This window comes from Scyliorhinus canicula, chromosome 5, assembly GCF_902713615.1.
Source record: "Scyliorhinus canicula chromosome 5, sScyCan1.1, whole genome shotgun sequence".
Lineage (NCBI taxonomy): Eukaryota > Metazoa > Chordata > Chondrichthyes > Carcharhiniformes > Scyliorhinidae > Scyliorhinus > Scyliorhinus canicula.
The window spans coordinates 45,765,705-45,792,291 of NC_052150.1; the positions used below are offsets into that span (position 1 = coordinate 45,765,705).

A 26,587-nucleotide genomic window follows, 5' to 3' on the forward strand; every position below is an offset into this window, starting at 1 on the left:
ATAATTAGCTAGTGTTAGTAATTTGTTATATATTTATTCCAGTTATCTTTACCACACAGTTATTTCAAAATAAGTTATTTTACCTAGTCAAGAATTAGATGCTCTGTAGTGCATCATTCACACCGGCCAGTGCAAAGTCCCTTCCATCTGTACCCATTCCACCCCCGGCCAACCCTGCACCCTTTCTACATTTGCTGCCCAGTAGAAGAACAGGAGGTTCGGCAGTACTAAGCCCCCTCGAGCACCGCCCTCTCTGTTGGATAGTTTTGCAAACCTTGGGGTTCTTTCCCGCCTACATGAAGGCGGAGATTAGTTTGTCTATCTTACTGAAGAAGGATTTGTGGTTGAAGATCGGGAGTGATCTAAACATGGAGAAACCTTGGCAGGACGTTTATCTTTATTGTCTGCACTCTCCCCGCTAGGGAGATCGAGTGTGAGTACCACCTCCACAGGTCCCCTTTACCTCCACCACCAGGTTAGACAGGTTCCACTTGTGGAGCCAGGTCCAGCTGTGGGCTATCTGGATCCCCAGGTATCTGAACTTTGTTGGGCCAAGTTTGAATTGTAGCAAACTCAGTTTCTCCCCCCTGTTCACCAGGAAGATTTCACTCTTGCTGAGGTGACGTTTGTATCCTGGGAAGGCTCCAAACTCCCTCAGGAGTTCTGTTATCTTACCCATACTGGCTAGGGGGTTTGAGATGTAGAGCAGCAGGTCATCCGCGTAGAGAGACTGTGTTCCCTGCCTCCTCTCTAAGTGCCTCTCCACTCTTCTGCTCATCTGAGCGCGTAGCCAGTGGCTCAATTACCAGAGCGGACAGCAGCGGGGACCACAGGCATCCTTGCCTTGTGCCTCTGTACAGCCGGAAATAATCTATGCTGGTGGCATGCACCCGTGCTCGCCATGGGAGTGCTGTCCAGCAGTTTCATCCACGCAGTGAACACTGATCCAAACCCAAACCAATTATTTTTTTCCAATTAAGGGGCAATTTAGTATGGCCAATCCACCTACCCTACACATCTTTGGGTTGTGGGGTTGAGACCAATGCAGACATAGGGAGAATGTTGAAACTCCACATGGACAGTGACCTGGGGCCACATTGAACCTGGGTCCTCGGCGCTGTGAGGCAGCAGTAAGGGAATGGGACCCGGTACATTGCACCTTGTGCACACACCCTCTCTCAGGGTCCTGGTGGAAAATCGGGAGAGGTAGTTATCAGAGACAGGCAGTGGCATACAGGAGGCAAATTATTAAGAGCTGGTAAGGTATTATAAATAATTTTGGATCATTTGCGCCATGACAATCAAAAGGTTTTTAATGCATAAATTAAGGTTGAGGGGCGACCTGATAGAGGTCTACAAAATTATGAGGGACATAGACAGGGTGGATAATCAGAGACTTTTTCCCAGGGTAGAGGGATCAATTACTCGGGGGCATAGGTTTAAGGTGCGAGGGACAAGGTTTAGAGGAGATGTATGAGGCAAGTTTTTTTTTTACACAGAGGGTAGTGGTGCCTGGAATTCGCTGCCAGAGAAGGTGGTGGAAGCAGGGACAATAGTGACGTTTAAGGGGCATCTTGACAAATACATGAATAGGATGGGAATAGAGGGATATGGACCCCGGAAGTGTAGAAGATTTTAGTTTAGACGGGCAGCATGGTCGGCACAGGCTTGCCGGGCCTGTTCCTGTGCTACACTTTTCTTTTGAAAAGAGAGACATGATGTCAAACCTTCTCCTCTTTATCATGTCAGACTCAGGAATGCCACATCTCAAACCATCACAATAATGTATACCACAGAAGAAAAGTGTGCTGATCAACAGGCAAGGAGGGAGGGTGTTAATTTAGCTGTGAAGGGGTATTAACATTGTTTTCTCCATGGCAACATCATGGCCAGAGTCAACTTGTCAATCAATCGATAACATGTCTCTCTTTCAAAAATCTTCAAGTAATGTAAATATTACAATCCTGGAATGCAAAGCTTAATGGAGAACTGATTTGTATTTAGCGTGTTTTTGTTTGGCAGCCGTTTCTCAAAGATATTAGAATGGCTAAATGAGGGATGGCTGTACTTCACTGGCTATAAAGCACCATGGAGTATCCTGATGCGATGAAAGGCACTGTGTAAATGTAAGTAACTATTTCTTTTATTAGTAAATTTGAATGCAATTAAGTTCAAATGAGTTGCAGCTGGGTATAGTGAGATTTTGTTGTGTTAAGTAGGCCTGTGAAAGTTACTTACAGTGTATAATTTTAACAGTAATTTTTCTAAACAAAGGCAAATAGTTTTTCTGTTCGGCACTTTTCACAGTAACTTCTTTGACGCCTACTTGTGACAATAAGCGATTATTATTATTATATCATTATTAGTTTGTTTTTTTGTTTCTGCTACCGGTGTACATCATCTTGATAGTGGTGCACATAACATAGTTCATTGTGCACATGGATGGAAAGAGTGGAGGGATCATTGGCCCAGGCACATTTTTACAAATTTGTAAAGTCAACATTCGGAATACAGTACGCCAATCAAAACCTGGCCCCCTAGTTGTTATGGCTTTGATTTACACTATCAAGAAGCTAAGAAGGCAGTTTTCTGCTGTCTAAAATGCAGGCTACAATATCCAAGCAAAAGTTTAATCCAATAGGGCAGCACGGTGGTGCAGTGGTTAGCACTGCTGCCTCACGGCGCCGAGGTCCCAGGTTCGATCCCGGCCCTGGGTCACTGTGTGTGTGGAGTTTGCACATTCTCCCTGTGTCTGCATGGTCTCACCCCCACAACCCAAAGATGTGCAGGTTAGGTGGATTGGCCATGCTAAATTGCTCCTTATTTGGAAAAATTAATTGATACTCTAAATTTAAAAAATTTTTTTTTTTTTTTTAAAAAAAAGGAGATTGACGTCAATGCATTAAACACAAAATTAGCCCTTAATAGCAAAATCAATTCACTTACTTGCAAATCCATATCATAGAATACTCCAAAAAGCCCACGTTTGTTAGGACTGGGAGGAATGTGGCCAAAAAAGTCTGCTCGCTGAATTTTTTTCTCCCAGAACTTGTATGGAAATTGTAAGGCAATCTTAAAGGCCAAAAATAAAATCAGTTTCAGAGATGGGCTACTTCAGAAATTGAGTTATGATCAATATCTAAGAGAGCAGATTAAGTATTTTGCTGAAATTTGAAGCGTCAGAAATACAAACAGCACAGGATCTGAACTTCAAATTATCTTAAAAGTACACAATTATATAGACCTTCACTTTGACAATTGAATCAGCAGGACAAAATATTAAAGTATATGAAGCATGGCTTTTGAAACATCCTACTTAAATTCAGCTGGACAGTTTTCTTCAATTCCTAACCATCAAGAAGTTCCAAGAATTTATTCACTGAAATGTAGCAGATACAAACTATATCAAATGTTAATGTAGTTTTTGATTCAAAAGGAACTAAACTGTGCAGACAATAACCCAACAGTACAAGTTTTCAGAAACATCTAACCATTTGATGTGTTTTTAAAAATAATCATGTAGCTTTCATGTTAAATTTGAAAATCATATTAAGTTTTATTTACATTAATTTAATTCATTGATTTTGAACTTTTATGTGAAACAAAATCAGGCATGGGGCCACGGAGGAGAATGTGGGGTCGGGTGTCAGACCTGGGAGGGTCAGTGCTACAAGTAGAAGTTAGAAGTAGCATCAATTCTCTAACGGTTTTTGGGTAAATATTGCCATAACACAGTTAGAACCATTCAAAATCTGAAATTTTAACTGCATTTCCATTCGGTTCCCAATGTAGGGCAATTGTCATTGGAGTTTGAACTTCCCACGCCATTGCTGTGCAATCCTTACTTGGAAACTTCTCAGGGTGGTTTGAAGGAAGGGGGTCCCCAGCGTATCTTTGGGGGAATGCAACAGATACACTGCCCTGGAAGTTCAGAAGTTACTGCCAAATATGAATCGCGTTCTTTTTCCAATTACCTTTAAATGCATTGGGAAACAATTTTTTTTTCTTTATTCTATCAAAGCCCCTTATTATTTTGAAAACCTCTAAATCTACCAGAGAAGAATAACCATAGTTTCTCAAGTACATCAACATAACTTAAGTTCCTCGTCCCTCTTACCATTCTAATAAAAGTCTTTTGCATCTTTTCCAAGGTTTGACATTCTTCCTAAAGTTAGAGCCCAGACTTGAACATAATACCCCAGCCGAGCTCAATCAGTGCTTTATAAGCATAATTTTCTTGATTTTGTTCTCCATTCATAGAACATAGAACACTACAGCGCAGTACGGGCCCTTCGGCCCTCGATGTTGCGCCGACCTGTGAAACCATCTGAAGCCTATCTGACCTACACTATTCCATTTTCATCCATATGTCTATCCAGTGACCACTTAAATGCCCTTAAAGTTGGCGAGTCTACTACTGTTGCAGGCAGGGCGTTCCACACCCCTACTACTCTCCGAGTAAAGAAACTGCCTCTGACATCTGTCCTATATCTACCACCCCTCAATTTAAAGCTATGTCCTCTCGTGTTGGTCATCACCATCCGAGGAAAAAGACTCGCACTGTCCACCCTATCTAACCCTCTGACTATCTTATATGTCTCTATTAAGTCACCTCTCAGACTTCTCCTCTCTAACGAAAACAACCTCAATTCCCTGAGCCTTTCCTCGTAAGACCTTCCCTCCATACCAGGTAACAACCTAGTAAATCTCCTCTGAACCTTTTCCAAAGCTTCCACATCCTTCCTTAATGTGGTGACCAGAACTGCACGCAGTACTCCAGGTGCGGCCGCACCAGAGTTATGTACAGCTGCAGCATGACCTTGTGGTTCCGAAACTCAATCCTCCTGCTTATAAAGGCTAGCACACCATATGCCTTCTTAACAGCCCTATTAACCTGGGTGGCAACTTTCAGGGATTTATGTACCTGGATGCCGAGATCTCTCTGTTCATCTACACTACCAAGAATCTTGCCATTAGCCCAGTACTCTGCATTCCTGTTACTCCTTCCAAAGTGAACCACCTCACACTTTTCCGCACTAAACTCCATCTGCCACCTCTCAGCCCAGCTCTGCAGCTTATCTATGTCCCTCTGTATCCTATAACATCCTTCAGCACTATCCACAACTTCACTGACCTTCGTGTCATCTGCAAATTTACTAACCCATCCTTCTACACCCTCTTCCAGGTCATTTATAAAAATGACAAACAGCAGTGGCCCCAAAACAGATCCTTGTGGTACACCACTAGTAACTGAACTCCAGGATGAACATTTGCCATCAACCACCACCCTCTGTCTTCTTTCAGCTAGCCAATTACTGATCCAAACCGCTAAATCACCTTCAATTCCATACTTCCTTATTTTCTGCAATAGCCTACCGTGGGGAACCTTATCAAACGCCTTACTGAAATCCATATACACCACATCAACAGCTTTACCCTGATCCACCTGTTTGGTCACCTTCTCAAAAAACTCAATAAGGTTTGTGAGGCATGACCTACCCTTCACAAAACCGTGTTGAGTATCGCTAATCAACTTGTTCTTTTCAAGATGATTATAAACCCTATCTCTTATAACCATTTCCAACATTTTACCCACAACCGAAGTAAGGCTCACAGGTCTATAATTACCAGGGTTGTCTCTACTCCCCTTCTTGAACAAGGGGACAACATTTGCTATCCTCCAGTCTTCCGGCACTATTCCTGTCGACAAAGACGACATAAAGATCAAGGACAAAGGCTCTGCAATCTCCTCCCTGGCTTCCCAGAGAATCCTAGGATAAATCCCATCTGGCCCAGGGGACTTATCTATTTTGACATTTTCTAAAATTGCAAACACCTCCGCCTTTTGAACCTCAATTCCATCTAGCCTGGTCGACTGAACCGGAGTGTTCTCCTCGACAACATTGTCTTTCTCCAGTGTAAACACTGATGAAAAATATCCATTTAATGCTTCCCCTATCTCCTCTGATTCCACACACAACTTTCCGCTACTATCCTTGATTGGCCCTAATCTTACTCTAGTCATTCTTTTGTTCTTGATATACCTATAGAAAGCCTTAGGGTTTTCCTTGATCCTATCCGCCAACGACTTTTCGTGTCCTCTCCTCGCTCTTCTTAACTCTCCCTTTAGGTCCTTCCTGGCTAACTTGTAACTCTCAAGTGCCCTAACTGAGCCTTCATGTCTCATCCTAACATAAGCCGCCTTCTTCCTCTTGACAAGTGCTTCAACTTCCTTAGTAAACCACGGTTCCCTTGCTCGACAACTTCCTCCCTGCCTGACAGGTACATACTTATCAAGGACACGCAGTAGCTGTTCCTTGAAAAAGCTCCACATTTCGATTGTACCCATCCCCTGCAGTTTCCTTCCCCATCCTATACATCCTAAATCTTGCCGCATAGCATCATAATTGCCTTTCCCCCAGCTATAATTCTTGCCAATCCTCTGTTAGTTAAGCAAAGGATCCCAAATTATTATTATTATTTTTTTTAAAAAGAGCCTTCTCAACTTGCCCTGCCACCATCAAAAAACTGTTCCTATCTTTATAATTGTATCACTTAATGCATACTGGCTTTCATTCTCCCAGCCAAAATGCATCATTCCATACTATTCAGTATTAAACTTTATCCACCATATAGAACATAGATGTCTGTCCATTTTACCAGTCTATGTCCTCAAAGTCTGGTACTATCTTTCTTATTAAATTTCCAAGTTTTGTCTGCTCGCTTTGATGTTATGCCTCAATTGTCAAGTCCAGGCCATTAATATATATCATTAAGAGCATGGTCTTAATACTAGTCCCTGGAAAAGACCATACACCTACTTCATTTCAGTTTAAAAAACAACTTTTTAGCACTCTCTGCTTTTTATCCCTTAGCCAATTTTGTACCCATGCTGTAAGTGTTCCTTTTAATCCCATGAGTTAAAATTTTGCTAAGATGTCCATTTAGCGCCATTTTATCGAATGCCCTTTGAAAGCCCATATACAGAATCGCTCTATCATCTGTTACTGTTTCTTCAAAGAACTCAAAATCAACATTATCAAGCACAATTTGACTGTCACAAATCTATGCTGACTTTTTCAAATGCCAAATAAATTTTCCTCAAGTCTCAAAGTTTTCTCACCACTCGTGTTCGGCTGACTGCCTAGTAGTTACTGTGTTTATCCCTTCCCCTTCATTAAAACAACTAGTACACATTTGTGATGTGTTCAGTGCCCAAGGAGGTTTGGAAGATTGTTGCCCGAGCCTTTGCAATTTCCATCCAATTTCCCTCAGTAACTTAAGATGCACCCCATCAAAACAGGTGACCTTTCTATTTTGGGGACAGCCAAAGACACCCATTTTAATCATCCGTTTTATCTATTTTATTGCACCCAATGTAGTTGCTTCCCTGGTGAAGACAAATGCTAAGTGTTCATTTAGTACCTCAGCCACATTCTCTGCCTCCACAAGAGATTCCCTGCTTGGCTGCAACTTTCTTCTGTCTGCCCTTCGACTATCCAGGAGTTTATAAAGACATAAGGGTTGTTTTTTCTGAAAGGCCACTAATCATATGCCACCTTTGGCCGTCATTTCCTTTTTCTAGATCTTCTCTCTACTTTTTATAATCACTTTGGTTCTCTTGTGCTCTATGAGCCTTATGACTGTCATAAAAGGGCAGCATGATGGTGCAGTGGTTAGCACAGCTGCCTCACGCCGCCGAGGTCCCAGGGTTGATCCTGGCTCTGGGTCACTGTCCGTGTGGAGTTTGCATGTTCTCCCAGTGTTTGCGTATGTTTCACCCCCACAACCCAAAAGATGTGTAGGGTAGGTGGATTGGCCACTCTAAATTGCCCCTTAATTGGAAAAAATGAATTGGTACTCCAAATTTAAAAAAAAACAAAGAACAAACTGTCATAAAGCTATTATTAATAATAATCTTCATTAGTGTCATAAATTGGCTTACATTAACACTGTAATGAGGTTACTCTGAAAATCCCCTAGTCGCCACTGTGGTGCCTGTTCAGGTACACGGAGGGAGAATACAGAATGTCCAATTCACCAAAAAAGCAACTCTTTTCTGAGTGGGAGGAAACCGGAACACCAGGAGGAAACCCACACAGACACGGGGAGAACGTGCAGACTCCACACAGACAGTTAACCAAGTCGGGACTCAAATCCACGTCCCAGGTGCTTTGAAGCAACAATGCTAATCACTGTGCTAATGTGCCAATATTATGTTCCCAATTCCTCCCATTCTCTAAAATGTGTTTCTGTGATTACTATTATATCAAAGTCCCATGTGGCAATTTGTGCGTTCAGCCCATCAACTATATTTCATGTTATGTTAATTTACGAACACATACTCCAAACGCATCTTAGATGCCCTTGCTTTAAGTCGCATTTGAAGCCTCTTTTACTCAACTGTTCTTTGTGTTAGAACTATTTGATTCTCTTGGTCCACTCCGTACCATGCTTTCCCTGACTAATATTTCATCCTGACTAATATGTCCCCAGCCAAATTAGCAAGGCATCCCCACATGACATGTTAAGTTTCTGGGAAAATATTGGTCCCAGCTCTGGCGAGGTGCATATCATCTTGAACAGATCACTCCTGCCCCAAAATTGGTCCCAATTCACCAGGAATCTTATGTCTACCTTCGTACAAACGTACAAAATGAGCAGAAGTAGGCCATTTGGCCCCTCAAGCCAGTTTTGAAATTTAATATGCTGGTTGATCGTTTTGTGATTCGCATTCCATTTTCCAAAACTACCCCCAATAACCTTGATTCCCTTGCCTAGCAAGAATCTATCTACCTCTACCTTAAAAATATTTAATGACACAACCTCCATCGCCTTCTGAGGCACATAATTGCAAAGCTGTACAGCAATCTGAGGGAAAAATAAATCTTTATCCTAAAAGGGTAATCCCCAATTTTAAAATAGTGTCCCCTGGTTCTGAACTCCTCCTGAATGATTTTCAAGCAAAAGTTTAACCCAATAGGGCAGCGCGGCGGTTAGCACTGCTGCCTCGCGGCGCCGAGGTCCCAGGTTCGATCCGGCTGTGGGTCACCGTCTGTGTGGAGTTTGCACATTCTCCCGTGTTTGCTTGGGTTTCGCCCCCACAACCCAAAGATGTGCAGGGTAGGTGGATTGGCCATGCTAAATTGCCCCTTAATTGGAAAACATTTAAAGTTTAATTCAATTGATTATTTTCCAAACTCACTTGTACGTTCCATTGGGAATAATCCAGAGATTACATCCTTTTGAGAGCTTGCCTTTTAACTTTCTACCTAGCTCCTCGAACTCTGACTGCTGCATTTCAAGTATTTTCCTTCCTATGTCATTAGCTTCAACATGGGCCATGACTTCTGGCTGTTCCCAGTCACCCCTCAAAACATTGTGCACCCCCTCAATGATGTCATTCACCCTGGCACCCGCTGACAACACATGAAATATAGGTCAACAATTTCAGAAGCAGCTGTCTCTCAAATCCTCAATGACAAGTGCTTTGCTGAGCTTCCCTTGTACAGTCAGATGTCACACAGTGCCATGCACGAGTTCCAGGTGGCACCACCATCTCATCTGTGACTGGTATTCAGTGCTGAAAACCATAAATGAGAGGAAGATTGGAGGGATGGGTGTCAGACCGAGAAAGTGAGAATGTACATGTGCAACAGACAGTGAGAGAAATACGGCCAGGTATACAGAGGGGAATAGAGAACAGGCACCAGATAGGCAGATAGAGACAGATTGACAGACAACCAGACAATGATAGGTAATGAGGGGGACAACATGTGTTCAAGAGAAAAAGCAACAGCTAGAGACACTGAGTGTTGCGCAAATAGTATATTTACATAAAATCTATTATTAGTTTAAAACTCTCTCACTCCCATTTATTTATGCATACCAGATTTTTATTTATTACAATCTGGACTCCTTAAATGTTGATTATTTGGTTAATTTAAACTTTATCCCATTAGATCTAATTAATTAGTGATTTAATTTTATATATTTACCTTTTCCACTTAGTTTATAGCATTTAGTTTTCATTTCCACCGTTGCAAATAATTTCCACTCATGAAGTACCCATTGCCATTTTGTTTATTAGAGCCTTTAGAGCATTTAACAGATCCTTCTAGCTATGTGTACATAACATCTCACAATTTTGTTGCATAATTCCTTATTACAATTTCTACAAATTGGCCGATTTTTTGATCCTCATACTGTGCATAATCTCTAGATTGAACTATACCCTTTCTTGGCCAACTTCATTTTCCGAGTTTTAATTGCGAGCCAGTGATCCATTTTACTTTCCATTTGAGAACTACTCATCTTTTAATTGTAGCTTTGGAAATTTGTCCATCTGTTTCTAAAGGTGCAACACCTACATTTCCTGGTCTGTCATGTTCACCCAAGGAAGGTTGTGGGAGACTCCATCTATTTAGTGAGTTATAAATCACTTTCTTTAAGCCTTTAACAAAAATTGTTTCTTCGCTCCCTCCCTGCCCCCTCCACAATTCATTAATTTATTAATTCATTCATTCTCACCACAGTATGGAAGAGATTTTTCACCAAACGATACTAAATATCTAAAGCTTTCATTATTATTGATCGACCCATTTTAAAAATAACGCCTACTTTCTACTCAGTAATATAAAAAATGACTGCTTAAATGTAACTAATTTAATTGCCTTTAAAGCTTGCACTGTTCATACGGAACTCTTAATTCCTATTCCATTCCTCAGCTACAAACAAGTACTTCTGCCAACTCTACTGGACTTGGTTGCCACACAACAGCATTCTAGTTGATGGATGCCAGGATATCTGCTAGCTTTCATACTGAACCAGCTGATATATCAAGCCAGGAGGCAGCACGGAGTGCTTATCTGAGCTGGTAGCAAACTAAAGGTTTTTCAGCATCCAGGCTCCGCAAAACTAACCATTAAAGATTTATTTGGCTGATTTTTGAGCAGCCTTCAGTAATCCCCTTAGCACCATTAGTTATGTGGATAAATGTCTGGTGGAAATGAGTAAGCACATCTAAAATTTGTAATCAAGATCTTATAATTGGAACAGAGTGGTAGTACAGTACTTAGCACTGTTGCTTCACAGCACCAGGGTCCCAGGTTCGATTCCAGCTTGTGTCACTGTCTGTGCAGAGTCTGCACGTTCTCCCAGTGTGTGCGTGGTTTTCCTCTGGATGCTCTGGTTTCCCCCCACAAGTCCCGAAAGATGTGGTGTTAGGTGAATTGTTCATTCTGAATTTTCCCTCACGTACCCAAACAGGGGCCGGAATCTGGTGACTAGGAGCTTTTCACAGTAACTTCATTGCAGTGTTAGGGCCTCACGGTAGCATGGTGGTTAGCATCAATGCTTCACAGCTCCAGGGTCCCAGGTTCGATTCCCGGCTGGGTCACTGTCTGTGTGGAGTCTGCACGTCCTCCCCGTGTGTGCGTGGGTTTCCTCCGGGTGCTCCGGTTTCCTCCCACAGTCCAAAGATGTGCGGGTTAGGTGGATTGGCCATGCTAAATTGCCCGTAGTGTAAGGTTAATGGGGGGATTGTTGGGTTACGGGTATACGGGTTACGTGGGTTTAAGTAGGGTGATCATTGCTCGGCACAACATCGAGGGCCGAAGGGCCTGTTCTGTGCTGTACTGTTCTATTCTATGAATTCTATAATGCAAGTCTACTTGTGACACTAATAAAGATTATTATCCTTATTTGTCCATTTAGGCTGTGTCCCACACTGGCCACTTCAAAGAGTGCATTATTGCCTTGCATCGAGACACCTGTAGATAGGAGATTGTGGAGGCACTGGTGGTGATCTTTCAGGAATCACTGGCGTCAGGGCCCAGAGGACTGGAAAATGGCTAACGTAACATCCCCGTTTAAGAAGCGAGGGAGACAGAAGACAGGAAATTATAGTTTGGTTAGCCTGACTTCGGTCGTTGGTAAGATTTGAGTCCATTATTAAGGATGAGATTGCAGACTATTTGAAAGTGCATGTAAAATAGGGCCGAGTCATCACGGCTTCGTCAAGGGGAGGTCATGCCTGACAAATATGTTCGAATTCTTTGAGGAGGTAGCGAGGAAGTTCGACAAAGGCGAGATAGTGGACTGGATCTATTTGGATTTCCAGAAGGCCTTTGACAAGATGCCATATAGAAGGCTGCTAAATAAGTTAAGAGCCCATGATGTTAGGCGCAAGGTACTGGCATGGATAGATTGGCTGAGTGGCAGAAGGCAGAGAGTAGGGTTAAAGGGGTCTTTTTCAGGATGGCAACCAGTGACAAGTGGTGCTCTGCAGGGGTCAGTGTTGGGATCACAACTATTCACGATATACATTAACGATCTGGAAGAAGAAACGGAGGGCATTGTTGCTAAGTTTGCAGATGATACAAAGATATGTAGAGGGACACGTAGTGTTGAAGTGAGGAAGCTGCAGAAGCACTTGGCCAGTCTCAGAGTGGGCAAAGAATTGGCAAATGGAATAAAGTGTGAGGTTATGCACTCTGGTCAGAAGATTAGAGGCATAAATTATTTTTTAAATGAGGAAAGGCTTCGGAAATCTGAAGCACAAGAGGACTTAGGAGTCCTATTTCAAGATTCTATTAAGGTTAACGTGCAGGTTCAGTTGGCAGTTAGGAAGACAAATGCAATATTAGCATTCATGTAGAGAGGGCGAGAATGTAAGACCAGATATGTACTGCTGAAGCTGTATGAGGCTCTGGTCAGACCCCATTTGGAATATTGTGAGCAGTTTTGTGCCCCATAACTAAGGAAGGATGTACTGGTCTTGCAGGGGGGGCCAGAGGAGGTTCACAAGAATGATCCCTGGAATGTAGGGCTCGTCATATAAGGAGTGGCTGAGGACTCTGGGTCTGTACTCAATGTGGAGTTTAGAAGGCCAAGAGATATCTCATTGAAACCTGGAGAATACAGAGAAGCCTACATAGAGTAAAATGGAGATGTTTCCACTAGTAGGAGAAACTAGAACCCGAGGACACAGCCTCAGACTGATGGGACGATCCTTTAAAACGGAGATGAGGAGGAATTTCATCAGCAAGAGGATGGTGAAGCTGGACTCACTGCCGCAGACGACTGTGGAGGCAAAGTCACTGAGTGTCTTTAAGACAGAGATAGATAGATTCTTGATTAATAGAGGATCAGGGGTTGTGGAGAAAAGGCAGGAGAATGAGGATGCATAACATATCAGTATGATCAAATGGTGGAGCAGATTTGATGGGCTGAATGGCTTAATTCCGCTGTTTCTTAAACTTTTTCTCCATTGTTACCCTCCTTCTGCTAACATTCCTACCAAGATGTGCACAAAAGTGGTTATGAAGTGCTGCTTATCAAAATGAACAGGCCATGCACAACAACAAAAAAGGGACTTTGCCTCCCCAATCCCAGGAAATGAGTGAATGGAGATTGGAAATAATCTTTGGGACTTCACATAACTAAAGGTATTAATTCACAACCTTCATAGCAGTTGGGGCTGGTTTAGCACACTGGGCTAAATCACTGGCTTTTAAAGCAGACCCAGGCAGGCCAGCAGCATGGTTTGATTCCCGTACCAGCCTCCCCGAACAGGCGCCGGAATGTGGCGACTAGTGGCTTTTCACAGTAACTTCATTGAAGCCTACTCGTTCATTTCATTTCATTTCCGTTGCAGTGGCAGAAAAAGTGGTGATCCAAGATAGGCCCAGATACAGCAGTTGGATCAACCACAAGCCTCAAATTCTGAAGGATCTCCTCACACCAAGAATATCAAGACACTACAGTTTATGTTTGTCACTTGTTCCCAGAAAAAGACAATTAAAATAACCTTTTCAAAATATTGAGGTTAATGCTGCCAATTTAACTGCAGAAGGCAAGCCTCTCTGATCTTCACCTCCAGCCAAATAATCAATCTTCCATCAATCAGGTATGAATCTGCCAACTTCAATGAATTGATGATTAAGTAAATAAGTGGTACTCTATCCTAGTGATATCCACTTTAATTGCTTCACATTGTAAGGAAAATAAATGTGTTTAGATGCATAACTTGACAAGTTTGCACATAGTTTATTCATACCTCGAGTGCAGTTTCTTGGGGCATTTTGTATTTTCAACTGACATTTGTGGTAACAAATGTGCTGTTGGCACCCGATTTAATTACACTTGTTCTTACCTTTTCAATTATCCCTTGGCCTAAACTGTTGATGGCCTTAAGTTTCCTTTCAGGTAGAGGTGGATAAAATTGAATGGTGTTTTTCTGAAGGAGTGCTAGAGGAACTGTAATCAAAACCTGCCAAGACAACACTCAAAATAGTAAGTCATTTAAGTAGATCATTGTACACAATAAGATATTCTGAACAAGAATTCACACTTTTTTCAACAATTTGGAAGAGATAAATTATTTTCTTTCCTACAACTGGCTGTCACTCGACTAAATTTGCATGTGGGGTCTGATAATGTTGTGCATGCAAAGGAATAAACTCTTAAAAATTAAGAATTTAGAATGAAACCCAAAAGGTAGCCGTATACACCAGATTTGATACCATTAATGCCTTTTTGTAAAATCAAATATTGAGCAAGCTGGAGCTGCCTTCCCCAGAAAAAAGGTAGAGGACTAACTTAATAAAGTTTGTTAAGATTATGCAAGGGTAAACAATAGAAAACATTTCACTTGATGTGATCTTAAATATAGTCATGAAGAGATCACTTCGGGAAATCAGGACAACCAACTTTACCCAGAGACTGGTTAGAATGTAGAATTTCCAACGCATTGGAATAGGAATGAGAATGCAATGGATGAATTTAAAGGAAACTAGATAAACATGTGAAGGAAAAAGAATAGAAGTTTATGGTGACAGCGTCACCTGAAGTGGGTTGGAGGAAGTTGGACTTTGACAAAGGGTCATCTGGACTCGAAACGATAGCTCTTTTCTCTCCCTACAGATGCTGCCAGACTTGCTGAGATTTTCCAGAATTTTCTCTTTGGTTGGAGGAAGTTTGTGTGGAGCATAAACCACAGCATGAGCCAGTTGAGCCAAATGGCCTGTTTCTGTACATATTATGTAATGCCAAGTATTCTTTTTAAAACAGGAATTTAATGGGGAAGAGTTTATGTCCGACTAAAATTAAAGATACTAGAAGAGACTACTTTTGTTTTAGTTTCTTAAGATCCTTTATTCTACCTGCAATTGTGGAAGGCAACTGGTAAACTCTACATCTCAAAATGATGGGTCCAATTTACCGGCTGCGTTGCACCGGTGCAAATCCCACTATGTCGGAAAATAGTGGGAGAGGCCCGAAACAGAATCTGTGCCGGGCACCGAACAGCGCATTATACTCCCCGCCTGCTGCAGCTGGGCTCGAGTCAGATTAGCATATTAAAAGCTGTATTAAGCAGCATTAATTTATCAAAATCGGCTTTAAGCCAAATTCTCCCAGCTCCTGTTATTTTCCCGCCTGCCAAATCAACGTGAAGTTGGCGGGAATGTCTACTAGTTTCGATCAAAGGGGATTGTGCTGGGGTGCTCTGAGCATACAGTAGGCCCCTTGGGTAGTCGGAGACATGGCTGGACAGTGCCCCTAGCACTGCCTGAATGGCACCCCTCGGCATTGCCAGGGCTGGTGCCTGAAAAGGGGAGCATGAAGGGGGGCATTTGGCAACATTAAAGGTTGTCGCTCACCTGGGCAGGGTCCGCTGGTACCAGCCATTGGGGACGGGTGAAGGCACTGAAGCCCGGATATCAGAAAAGTTGGTGGGGATGAGAGAGTTGCCTTTACTGTCACTTTGAGATCTTAGATTTATGTGAAGCTAGGCTTGTTTAAGCATCACCCCTCCCAATGCCTGTGTAAATCATGCCCCCTCTTAAAGAAAAGACAAATTTTCAGAGGACTGCGATCGGAATCGCATTGGAACAGCCGGCATGTTTCACACCGATTGTCATGCCTGAAATGACAAGGTAGTTCATTTTTCCAATTAAGGGGCAATTTTGTGTGGCCAATTCACCTAACCTGCACACCTTTGGGTTGTGGAGGTTAAATCCACGCAGATACGGGGAGAATGTGCAAACTCCATACAGCCAGTGACCCAGGACTGGGATCGAACCCGGGTCCTCAATGGAGCAGGCAGCAGTGCTAACCACTGCACCAACCACTGCGCAGCTATGCCGCCCAATTGACAGATAATTCTTTTGGGAAGAATTCTGCCTGATACCTCTATCTTCATCCCATTTTTCATTTTTTCAAAATAAAAAGTGTGATTTTAGTAGTGGTCACCTCCCATTTTACGATCCACAGCCGTCATCATACATTCCTAGGCGACACCTCAACGCACCTTAGATGATAATTCTCTGTTACACCATCATGCTTTTTACAACATTGACTACCCTCCAGCCTTTCCAATTGATTTTTTACTAATGAATGCTGAATTGGAGACTATGAGAGGGATTTTATGGAGCCTGCAAGAGTGGATGTGAAATTTCGATTTCCAAGTGGCAGAGTTACAGTAATAAAGTCAATGGCATATTTGCACCCTGTCTAGCCCTGCCTCAGGCTTGTGGCAGGTTCATACTTGTAGTACATTTGCCATGAATACCCATTAGCGAAAAATCTTTTAAATTATGTCCTATCTTCAAGATAAAGTCAACGGCGCATGAGAATCTCGTGCCACCCAGTTCACATCTGTTTAAAGGTGGTGTGCATCAGTCTGCTTTGTGCAGCTTTGTGTAAGGTCATCAGTTTTGCTTGTTTAATTCTACAGCACGAGGGAGTAGAAGAGGAGAATGGCAGTTTGCATGGAGGCTCAGGACTGGCAAGGTTGAGTCAGTGGTGAAGGGGGGGGGTTGCTGTGGAATGGGGCTGAGAGCATGGAGTGGAAGAGCGATCCACAATAGGGCCAGGGCATGAGGAGTGAAATGTGAAGGGCCTGGTGTCTTGCGTGTTGTAGGGGAGTGGTGACGGGAACAGTCAATCAAGGTTAAGAAAATGAGGGGTTTAAAGGGCAGCGTCTGTACTGCCCAAATATGTGGCCATCTCAGGGTGTTGGCTGGCAGTCCATTTATCCCTGCTGAGCATTCTCTTGGACTGTCCTTTATAATGCACAGAAAGGCGGGTCAGTTGAGCCTGCAAGTTCAGCGATGCCCCAAAGAGTGGCAAGTATAACAAGCACCAACATGAGCATTCAATAAAAAGAGTGAACAAAAGAAAAATCAGAACATTGCTCCTTCCACTGTAATGGACCCTAACTCACCTGTGACCATCAATCTGTGCCAATCATGAGGCGGACCAGTACATTTAGCTCTCTGACTCAGCTAGCCATAACAAATAATGATGATGCACATATGAATGAAGTGAAACCATGACTAAAGTGAAACCAATGTAATTTTAAATATTTACAAATGTAATTTAATTGTGAAAAACACATGTGCCAACTTTGCACACATCTTTGTCTTATAATAATGGCAATGATGTGGGGTGGGAAGTTTGGACGTTATGCGAAGCCTCTCTGTTTGACCAGGAGGCTCTTTGATAACGCACCCGTAGCTGCAGCATTGTCAGCAGACAGGGGATTCGCCACCTAAAAACATCCCCAGCCGTGAGATTTCACTTTTGCCCCGCATGCCACTAGCACTTGTAGCGTCGGAAACGGCAAAAAGCAATAGATCAGAAAAAGCATTCCACTTCTGCTTACGCCATGGGGAACAGCACACTGTTGACAAAATACCCCATCTCCATTTTTTTCTTGCATTATGCCCATGCCCAATATGAACTGGGTTCAAACTGTCAAACCTATTTAGGTCAGCAGACAGTAGACCACCATGCCAGCACTCAAATTGCTTAACTGGGCTGGTTGATTTTACTGAAGTGGCTACTCAAATAACAACACATTTGAGCATGGCAGGAGATGTAAAGCAGCATGCAAGTTCTCATTTTATCAGTAACTTTGGAAATCAAAGATATGGGCATCGTTGACAGCACTTCGCAAAGAAGCCAAAATAAAAACTACTAACATAAATGGTACAAGAAAATCTGAAGAAACTATTTAACGTAATATAAAAAAGGTTATTAACCTGAAATGTTAACTGTTTCGCTTCACAGATGCTACCTGATCAGATGAGATTTTCCATCAGTTTTCATTCTTATTACAAAAGACCAGTGGAACGGCTTGCCTGCACTGAAGAGATGTATGACTAGTCCTTGCCAATGCATCCTGGATCTGGTCTCAGAAATGACACAGACTCTTCATATGAACTATCCGCTTCAATGTTCTCTTCCTCTGGAAGAGATCATAGCGCCTCTGATATGACATGGCTCAGAGAAAGAAATATAGAGTGGAGTGAGGCCAGAACCTGTAGCTATCTATTCCATGGATGCCACTATACCCTCCATGCAACCCCATTGATCCATTCCTATGCTTATCAGGATAATGATTTGCAGGGCAGCACGGTGGCACAGTGGTTAGCACTGCTGCATCATGGCGCCGAGGTCCCAGGTTCGATCCCGGCTCTGAGTCACTGTCCGTGTGGAGTTTGCACATTCTCCCCGTGTTTGTGAGTTTCGCCCCCACAACCCAAAAGATGTGCAGGGTTGGTGGATTGGCCATGCTAAATTGCCCCTTAATTGGAAAAAATGAACTGGGTACTCTTTAAAAAAAAAAAAAATTTCTCTAACATAGTGACAGTACAAATTATGATGTTTTAATTTCCTTTCTTTTCATGCAAAGTTCATAGTTTCTGTACTACTACAGCTTAATAAATCTTTCAGTACTCATTCAGAAAATATTGTGGTCAGATCATGTGCATCTTTCCACAAAGTAAATCTCACACAAGTTAATTATAAAAAAATACTCTATAGATTTACCTTCTGAGTTGTCCATAACATTCCATTAGCTGTTCCAATGCGAATATCATCTCCCGAGTAATTAATGGTCTGTACCTATAAAAGATTTTTAAAAATAGATCAAATTGTATATCTAATTTCTACCACTTGAGCAGAAAGAAATTCAAAATCTTTTTTGATCTGATTTCAAGCAATTAATGGACAAAAGGCTGAATACAAGATGATTATTAAAGTGAATCTGTATTGCATTGCAGTTCTTAACAGCGAAACTATTACAACTTCTAGTCCTTTCAATACTTTACTTTTGTATTCTATTGCGCATCCATATTTTGCTGACAGTGACAAGTTGGAGACTCATTTTTGTTATACTCCAAGCTATTAATGTATGAAAATATTCTCACAGAAGTTTTGCAATCAATAAGTCATTGCGGCAAGTTTCATTGAGACACAACAATTTATGAGATACTGGATGAGATAAAAATTGAAAAAGGAGCAGTACTTAAAATGGATAAGTAACCGGATTTGTGTGGGATGCATCCTCAATTATATTTTGAAAATAAGGACAGAAATTATGATGTGCTAGGGCAGCATGGTGGCCTAGTGGTTAGCACAGCTGCCTCACGGCGCTGAGGTCCCAGGTTCGATCCCGGCTCTGGGTCACTGTCCGTGTGGAGTTTGCACATTCTCCCCGTGTCTGCGTGGGTTTCGCCCCCACAACCCAAAGATGTGCAGGGTAGGTGAATTGGCCACGCTAAATTGCCCCTTCATTGGGGAAAAAAAATTGGGTACTCTTTAAAAAGAAATGATGTGGAGATGCCGGCGTTGGACTGGGGTGAGCACAGTAAGAAGTCTTACAACACCAGGTTAAAGTCCAACAGGTTTGATTCAAACACGAGCTTTCGGAGGGCAGCTCCTTCCTCAGGTGAATGGTGAGGTTGGTGTTGTAAGACTTCTTACTTTAAAAAGAAAAAGGATGTGGGATATCTGACAGAATTGGGAGTCATTGTAAACTTGGTGGATTTCAGCGTCCCACTAATAATCATGCTGAGGTAGTGTTCTAGCGTTTTACATGGCTGCGCTCCAACAGTTCCATAATGGCCACGGTTATTCATGATGGCTCCACCTTCTCAAGCTTGCCCTTCATCTGAGGCACGGTGACCCTCAGGTTAAATCACCGCCACTCAGTTCTCTCTCAAAGGGGAGAGTAGCTTCTAGTCCTCTAGCTGTGGTGACATTTTATTTTCATTTAATTCACAATTGACTGTTGATCAGTCTGGATGGAGACAGAGGTATCCACTAGGGTTTAGTATCAAGACCACTGATGTTTTTGAGAAACAGTAACAACTTGGACTTTGGGGTACAGGACACAATTTTGAAATTTGTATGTGACACAAAACATGAATGTTTAATAAACAGTGAGGAAAATAACAATGGACTTCAAGAGACAATAGTCTGGGGAAATGGGCAGATATGGGACAGATTAAATTCAAAGCAGAAAGGTAGAAGGTGAAATATTTCGAGGGGAAGAATAAAAATACATTACAAGTTAAATAGTATAATTTTAAACAGGGTGCAAAAGAGAGACGCATGGGGGTTTTGCATAAAATTCTTTGACTTACTTTTTTTAAATCATTCACAGTATGTGGGCAGTGTTGGAGCACTTATTGCCTACTAATTGCCCTTGAGAAGTGGCAGTGAGCCATCTTCTCAAAACACTAAAGTCATTGTGGAGCAAGTCATCCTGCAATGTTATTAGGGAGTCCCAGGATCTTGAATAGTCATGGGATTGGGAGGTGCTGTTGAGGTTGCCTTGGCAAGTTGCTGCATTGCATCTTGTAGATCATGCACATGTAAGCCACAGTGCACAGTTGGTAGAGGGAGCAAATATTGAAGATGATAAAATGAGACTTTAATCAAGTGGGCTGTTTTTCCTAGATGGTTTTGAAGTTCTTCAATGTTGTTGGATCACTCTCCACTCTCCCAGCCCATGGACATCACTACAGGAGTGCCTCAGGACAATGACTTAGGCCGAAATATCTTCAGCTGCTTCATCAATGGCCGCCTTACCTCCACCGCAAGGTCAGAAGTGGGGACGTTTGCTGATGATTGTAGTGTTCAGCTCCATTCATGATTCCTCAGATACTGAAGCACATGCTGCAAGACCCAGGCTTGGGCTGAGAAGTGGCAAGTAACATGCACCCACACAAGTGCCATAGAAAACATAGAAAAATACAGCACAGAACAGGCCCTTCGGCCCACAATGTTGTGCCTCCTCAAAGAACTCCAATAAATTAGTCAGACATGATTTCCCTTTCATAGAATGACGTGGACTCTGCCAAGATTGCATTGAGGTTTTCTAAGTGTCATGCTACAACATCCTTAGTAATAGAGTCCAGCATGTTCCCAATGACAAATGTTAAGCTGTACTTTCCTGCTTTCTGTCTCCTTCATTTCTTGACAGAATTCATTTCTTGAATTTACTATTTTCCAAACTGATTAGATTTTCCCAGGATCTAGGGATTTAAAAAAAATGAAAACCAATGCATCTTCTATTTCAGCAGCCACTTATTTTAAGACACCAGGATGAATTCATCAGGGCCTTTGTTCTTTCTGTCTAACCTCTTACAATACACAAGTTCATTCAGTACAAAAGATCCAACTGCTCAACAATGGAAGAAGACTGTCTAACCTAATAATGTTGGGAATGGGATCCAATCATTTATTACTGAGTTGAAGCACAATAGTGGCGTGAGAGTTGTTTCTTGGTGGCTGGTCGAAGGGAATAATATACGGCTAATATGTCTGTGAATCAGTGTTTCCTGATGGGGAAACTATATATGTCAGCTCTAAAGTAAAGCGAGGTACTGCTTTGAGCGGAGTGGAATTGAAGTCACTTAACTCCCTCTTGGAGCTCTGGCTTTCTTCTGCATCATCTGTACTGGAAGCTGGAGTTGCAGGAGATTACCTGCCCCCAGTACCTTACTTAGGAGCCAATTCTTTAGGTGAGCCCAGATAGTCTTTGCCTAGGGGTCATGACAGCCAAACCTGATTCTTCCCCTATCTGACATCCAATCAGAACACACATATTCCAGCAAGAGGTACTGGATCGTAATCAGGAACATTAATACTCAAGCCTACATTTTCATCTTCGAGGCGGGAATCGCAAGTCAAGCATATTTCCTGAAGTCACAATCCAGCCTTCTGCCAGGGACTGCCGTCCCACACTATTCAAAATTGCTGTTTCAAAAGGATGAACAGGACTGAATATATTGAAGCTTTTTGAAGTAGTGGAGCAGATCACTGGTTGAACAGATGTCTGTGCTTTCAATTGAAGGAAAGATTAATTGACAGGGAAATTGACACCTTCAAGTTTTAATCTCAGTACTATTGAATGCAGGAGAGCACTTTATCCATTGTACCCTAATGGACCTGAAAAATGCCAGGCAATGACCATCTCCAACAAGAGAGAATCTAACCTTCACCCCATGACATTCAATCGCATAACCATTGCTGAATAACGAGAATATTAAAAGCAAGACGTTTCTTGATTGGTAGCCAAAGTAGGCAGGGGCGCATAGAGGTGATTGATGAATAGGACTTGGTATGAGTTAAGAGACAGGCAGCAGAGGTTTGGATAACCCCAAGTTTATAGAAGGCAGATTTGAGAGACCAGCCAGGATTGTTTTGGAATAGTCAAAATGAAGACGATTCTCCAATATGGAGGCCCCGTGTTCACACCGTCGTGAATGTCGTCGCGTTTCATGATGGCGCGAACAAGGCCCGGGCACGACCTAGTCTAGCCCCCACAGGGGGCCAGCACGTGCTGGAGCGGTTCACGCCTTTCCAGTCTCCTTACATGGCGCCAAGTGGGCACCGCGCCACCCGCGCATGCCAGTTGGGCCGCACCATCCTGCGTATGCGCGGGGAACTTTTTATGCGCGCCGGTCCCGACCCAACATGGGGTCGGTGCTCAGGGTCCGGCCGCGCCAGTAAGCAGGCCCGGGAAGAGGCCGGCCCCGATCGCGGGCCGGACCCCATCAGAGGCCCCCCCCACCCAGGGGTGAACGGCACCGGCGGGACTCAGCCCATCTGGGCCAGAGAATAGGCAGCCCTGCCGATTCCAGCTGCCCATGGCCGCCGCCGCACCAAACACGCCGGCGCAAATTCTCCGCACCTCGGAGAATCGTATGCCGGCGTTGGGGCGCGGTTGGTACGATTCTCCAGCCCGGCACGGGGCTCGAAGAATCGCCCCCAATGGACGTTTCCCCCCTGTAAGGAGTCGGTGGTGGGCCTACCCACCATACTGATGGATGCCCTGCAGCAACTTAACACTGGGAGCAGTGTTAATTGCTTTAAGGTGAGACTTCTGCCCCTATCTTGGGAGAAAGTTCTGCCTTTGAGAGTCAATCACAGCTCTGTAGTACCAGCACCATCAAGCAGGAATGGTGGCTATTGAAAGGATTACAGGCAGCTCCAATGAAGAGGAGCCCAACCAAGAGATAAATCCAGGCGACTGCAGGGGTCAGGCTGGCAGGTGCCAGTGAGGGGAACTGGTTTTGAGAGGCCTGGTGTAGCCACCTGGGGTGGCCACGTCCCGATTTCAAAATGGACACTTGCAAAGAGTAAAGGGAAAATTGGACAGTGCTAAGAAAACAAGCAGGTGCATGGTTTGCCTGTGGATTGGAGTTTGCAGCTCCCAGACAAAACCGATACTACAATCCATTAGTATAGTAATGAGTTATCTCCAGGGACAAAAGAGAAACATTTAAGCAATCGGTACCAGGGCAGACTCCCCGGCGCCAGTGGAGACTAAAACAAAGGCAGGCCAACTGTCACCTAGGACCCGCCCAGTGATCAAGCAACGACCCCTTTATTGGAGAAATCAATACAAATGATTAGGACATGGTCCAATTAATTGGGGCCAAGTTCAAGAACCGCCCAAAAGAGCACGAAGCTCTTTTGGGGTATAAAGAGGAGCCCCCAAGACAGATCGCTCTCTTCTTCTTCACCTTCACCTTGGCTCTCAGCGACGAGAGACCCGCCAAGCAAGTCTAAAGTCAACGCACGCTACAAGATAGGCGCTCCTAGCTACTGTTCTATACCAGTTCGATGCCAGCAGCCTCAGAACCGGACAACAGCCATTGTTCCTCTGACTGAGTGGGCACCCGAAGCTAAGTACAGGCTTTTAGTAGTAGTTGTAGTTTTGTGAGTAGAGTTTGTGCATGAGTATAATTGACTGTGTGTGTATAAATAAATGTGCATTGATTTCAAACTTACTAACTGATGTATCGCGTCTTTGATCAGTATTCGGTTTTGAACCTTGTGGCGTTATCAAAAACATACCTGGCGACTCTTGAGCAAACGTAATTAAAACAGAGCAAATTAAGGACAGCATATCGAGCAACACTGGGTTTGGCATGTGAAATGGTGGGGGGGGGGGGGGCTCTAATGGGCACAATTGCCCCTTAATTGGAAAAAAGAATTGGGTATTAAAATGTTTCTATTGACTTATATTCTGTCCTGCAGTGTAGCCACTGTCAGCGGGGCCTCTAATCTACTCCCACAAGAGATTTCTTCCTTTTCTCCAGCCAAATTGATTCTCCATTTTGATCTTCCGAACCAAGGTCATTTCTCTCTACTGTACCGGTCACATCCTTGTGGTAACAATGACACCCCAGCTCCTTTTCTTTTCTTCCAGTCCTTCCAAAATGTCAAATACCCTAAAATATCAGGTCCCAGCCATGGTCACTTTGCAACCATGTCTCTATTATCTATCATATCATATTCATTTATTTCTAATTGTGCTACCAATTCATCCACCTTACAACTAATTTTGCATGCATTTAAATAAGAGCCTTTAATTCTTTAATGGTTGTTTTACCATTTTTCCACAATCTGACTTTATTTGCCAATGTATTTTTACGATTGTACACTCTGTTCCTTGCTGTCATACCCTGGTTATCATTACCCACAGCATTACCCTGCATTATTGCCTTGTCCTTTCTCTTCAACTTTCCAAATCACCCCTCGTGAACCTCGCACCCTCCCCAACCCACACACTCTTTAGTTTAATCCCCCGCCCCTCTCCTGTCCTGGTTGTACGATTCGCCACACTGGTCCCAGCATGGTTCAATTGAGGAGATCCCAGCTTCCCCTTTCCCCAGTACTGGTGCCAGTGTCCCATGAATCAAAACCCATTTTTCCCAGGTCAATCTTTAAGCCATAGATTCAACTCTGATCTTGTATACCCTATGCCAATTTCCTCTTGCTTACTATTAAGTTATTAGCTTTATAATCCTGCTTTTTAATTTAGTCCAGAACTGCTCATATTCCCTCAGCAGAAATCCTTCATGGTCCTATCTATGTCACTGACACTCACATGGACCACGACAACTGGACACTTCCATACCCACTCCAAGTAGTTTTCCAGCCGAGATATACTTAAAGACGGCGCCAGGCGGGCAACACAGCTATCGGAGTTCACACTCAGCTGCACAGAGCAGTGTCTGTCCCCATAACTATACTGTCCCCTACTATAACAACATTTCTTTTTTGCTTTCTCCACTTAAATGGCCCTCTGTACTATGTGCTGTTCTTAGGTTGTGCATGCTCCCTGCAGACTTTGCTCTCACCCACACAAGCTCCAAGAACCTCACACCAAATGCAAGGGCTGAGGCTTCTCCGTTGTCAGCTTCTTGAGCCCAATACCTGCCTCTCTCAGGAGGCACAGCCAACTGTCCCTGACCAAGGACACAATCTGGAGAACTCAGCACAAGGGATGTGACTGCTTCCTGGAAGAAACCATCCAGGTAACTTTCCCCATCCCTCGTGCATCATAATGTCCAAAGCTTGAACTCCAGCTCATTAACTCGGAGCATTAAAAGTTCTTTGAATTTGCAGGCACTTACTGCAGATGTGTTATCATGGATCACAAACATACCCACTACCTCTCACAAGCCACAGCTGTAACACATTAATACATACATCACCCCAGTAATGGTTTAAATGATCAGGTCCAGCTCTCCCCTACAAAATTGAATCATCCTGGAATGCAATGATAGACCCCATCTTCTTCTCCACTAACAATCATCTTTGTAAAATGCTCGCTACTCCTCCGTCCACCCTCAAAGTGAAAGCAGCTCATGGACTTTTGTCATTAAGGCTGAGACAATCCAATAAGCTGTCTTAACCACTTCCTTTTGTCCATAAAGCCTAATAGCCCAGGGACTTCCGATGCCGGCTATGAAGGAGTAAGTCGCACATTTGGTGGCTCCCGCTCGGGTCGGACTTTCGGACCTTTTCCCCCCGATTTTTTACCGGACTTGATTTGAAAAATTGATGACAGAGGCAATTGTAAACTGAATTCCCACATCGGTGCATAGAGAGGAGGACTAGAAGTGCTCGCAAAGGCAGAAACAGAAAGACAGAGAAGGCTTGGGCTGAAGAAGCACCTGGAGGAAGCATGGCGGAGGACCGGACCTCAGGCTCGTCGACCCAGCGGTCAATGGAGCAGTTGATGCAAGTTATCCAGGAGGGCTTTGCCAAGCAGAAGCGGGACTGCTTGGACCCGATTAAAGGGGCAATTTCACGGCTGGAACTTACATTGGATGCCCAAGATTGGGCGATCCAGAAAGTAGAGAAGGCGCTGGCTGACCAGGAGGAACATCAAACAGCAGTGGAGGTGAAGGTGGGAATGCTAAGAGACCAGCAGAATAGGCTCCTGGAGAAGGTGGAGGACCTAGAGAACAAGTACCGTTGGCAGAACTTGAGG

General features: G+C 43.4%; 1 protein-coding gene across 4 annotated transcripts in view; it reads right to left on the minus strand.

The window, feature by feature from the left end:
- Positions 1–26,587, minus strand: part of LOC119965944 (lysine-specific histone demethylase 1B) — a 160,758-nt gene that overhangs the window by 29,935 nt on the left and 104,236 nt on the right. For all 4 annotated transcript variants that reach the window (XM_038796978.1, XM_038796976.1, XM_038796979.1 and 1 more), the window contains 3 exons: positions 18,838–18,912; positions 14,156–14,272; positions 2,947–3,072 (listed from right to left, as the gene is read on the minus strand). In XM_038796978.1, the coding sequence (XP_038652906.1) occupies positions 2,947–3,072; positions 14,156–14,272; positions 18,838–18,912 (318 nt within the window). The remainder of the gene's footprint in view (positions 1–2,946; positions 3,073–14,155; positions 14,273–18,837; positions 18,913–26,587) is intronic.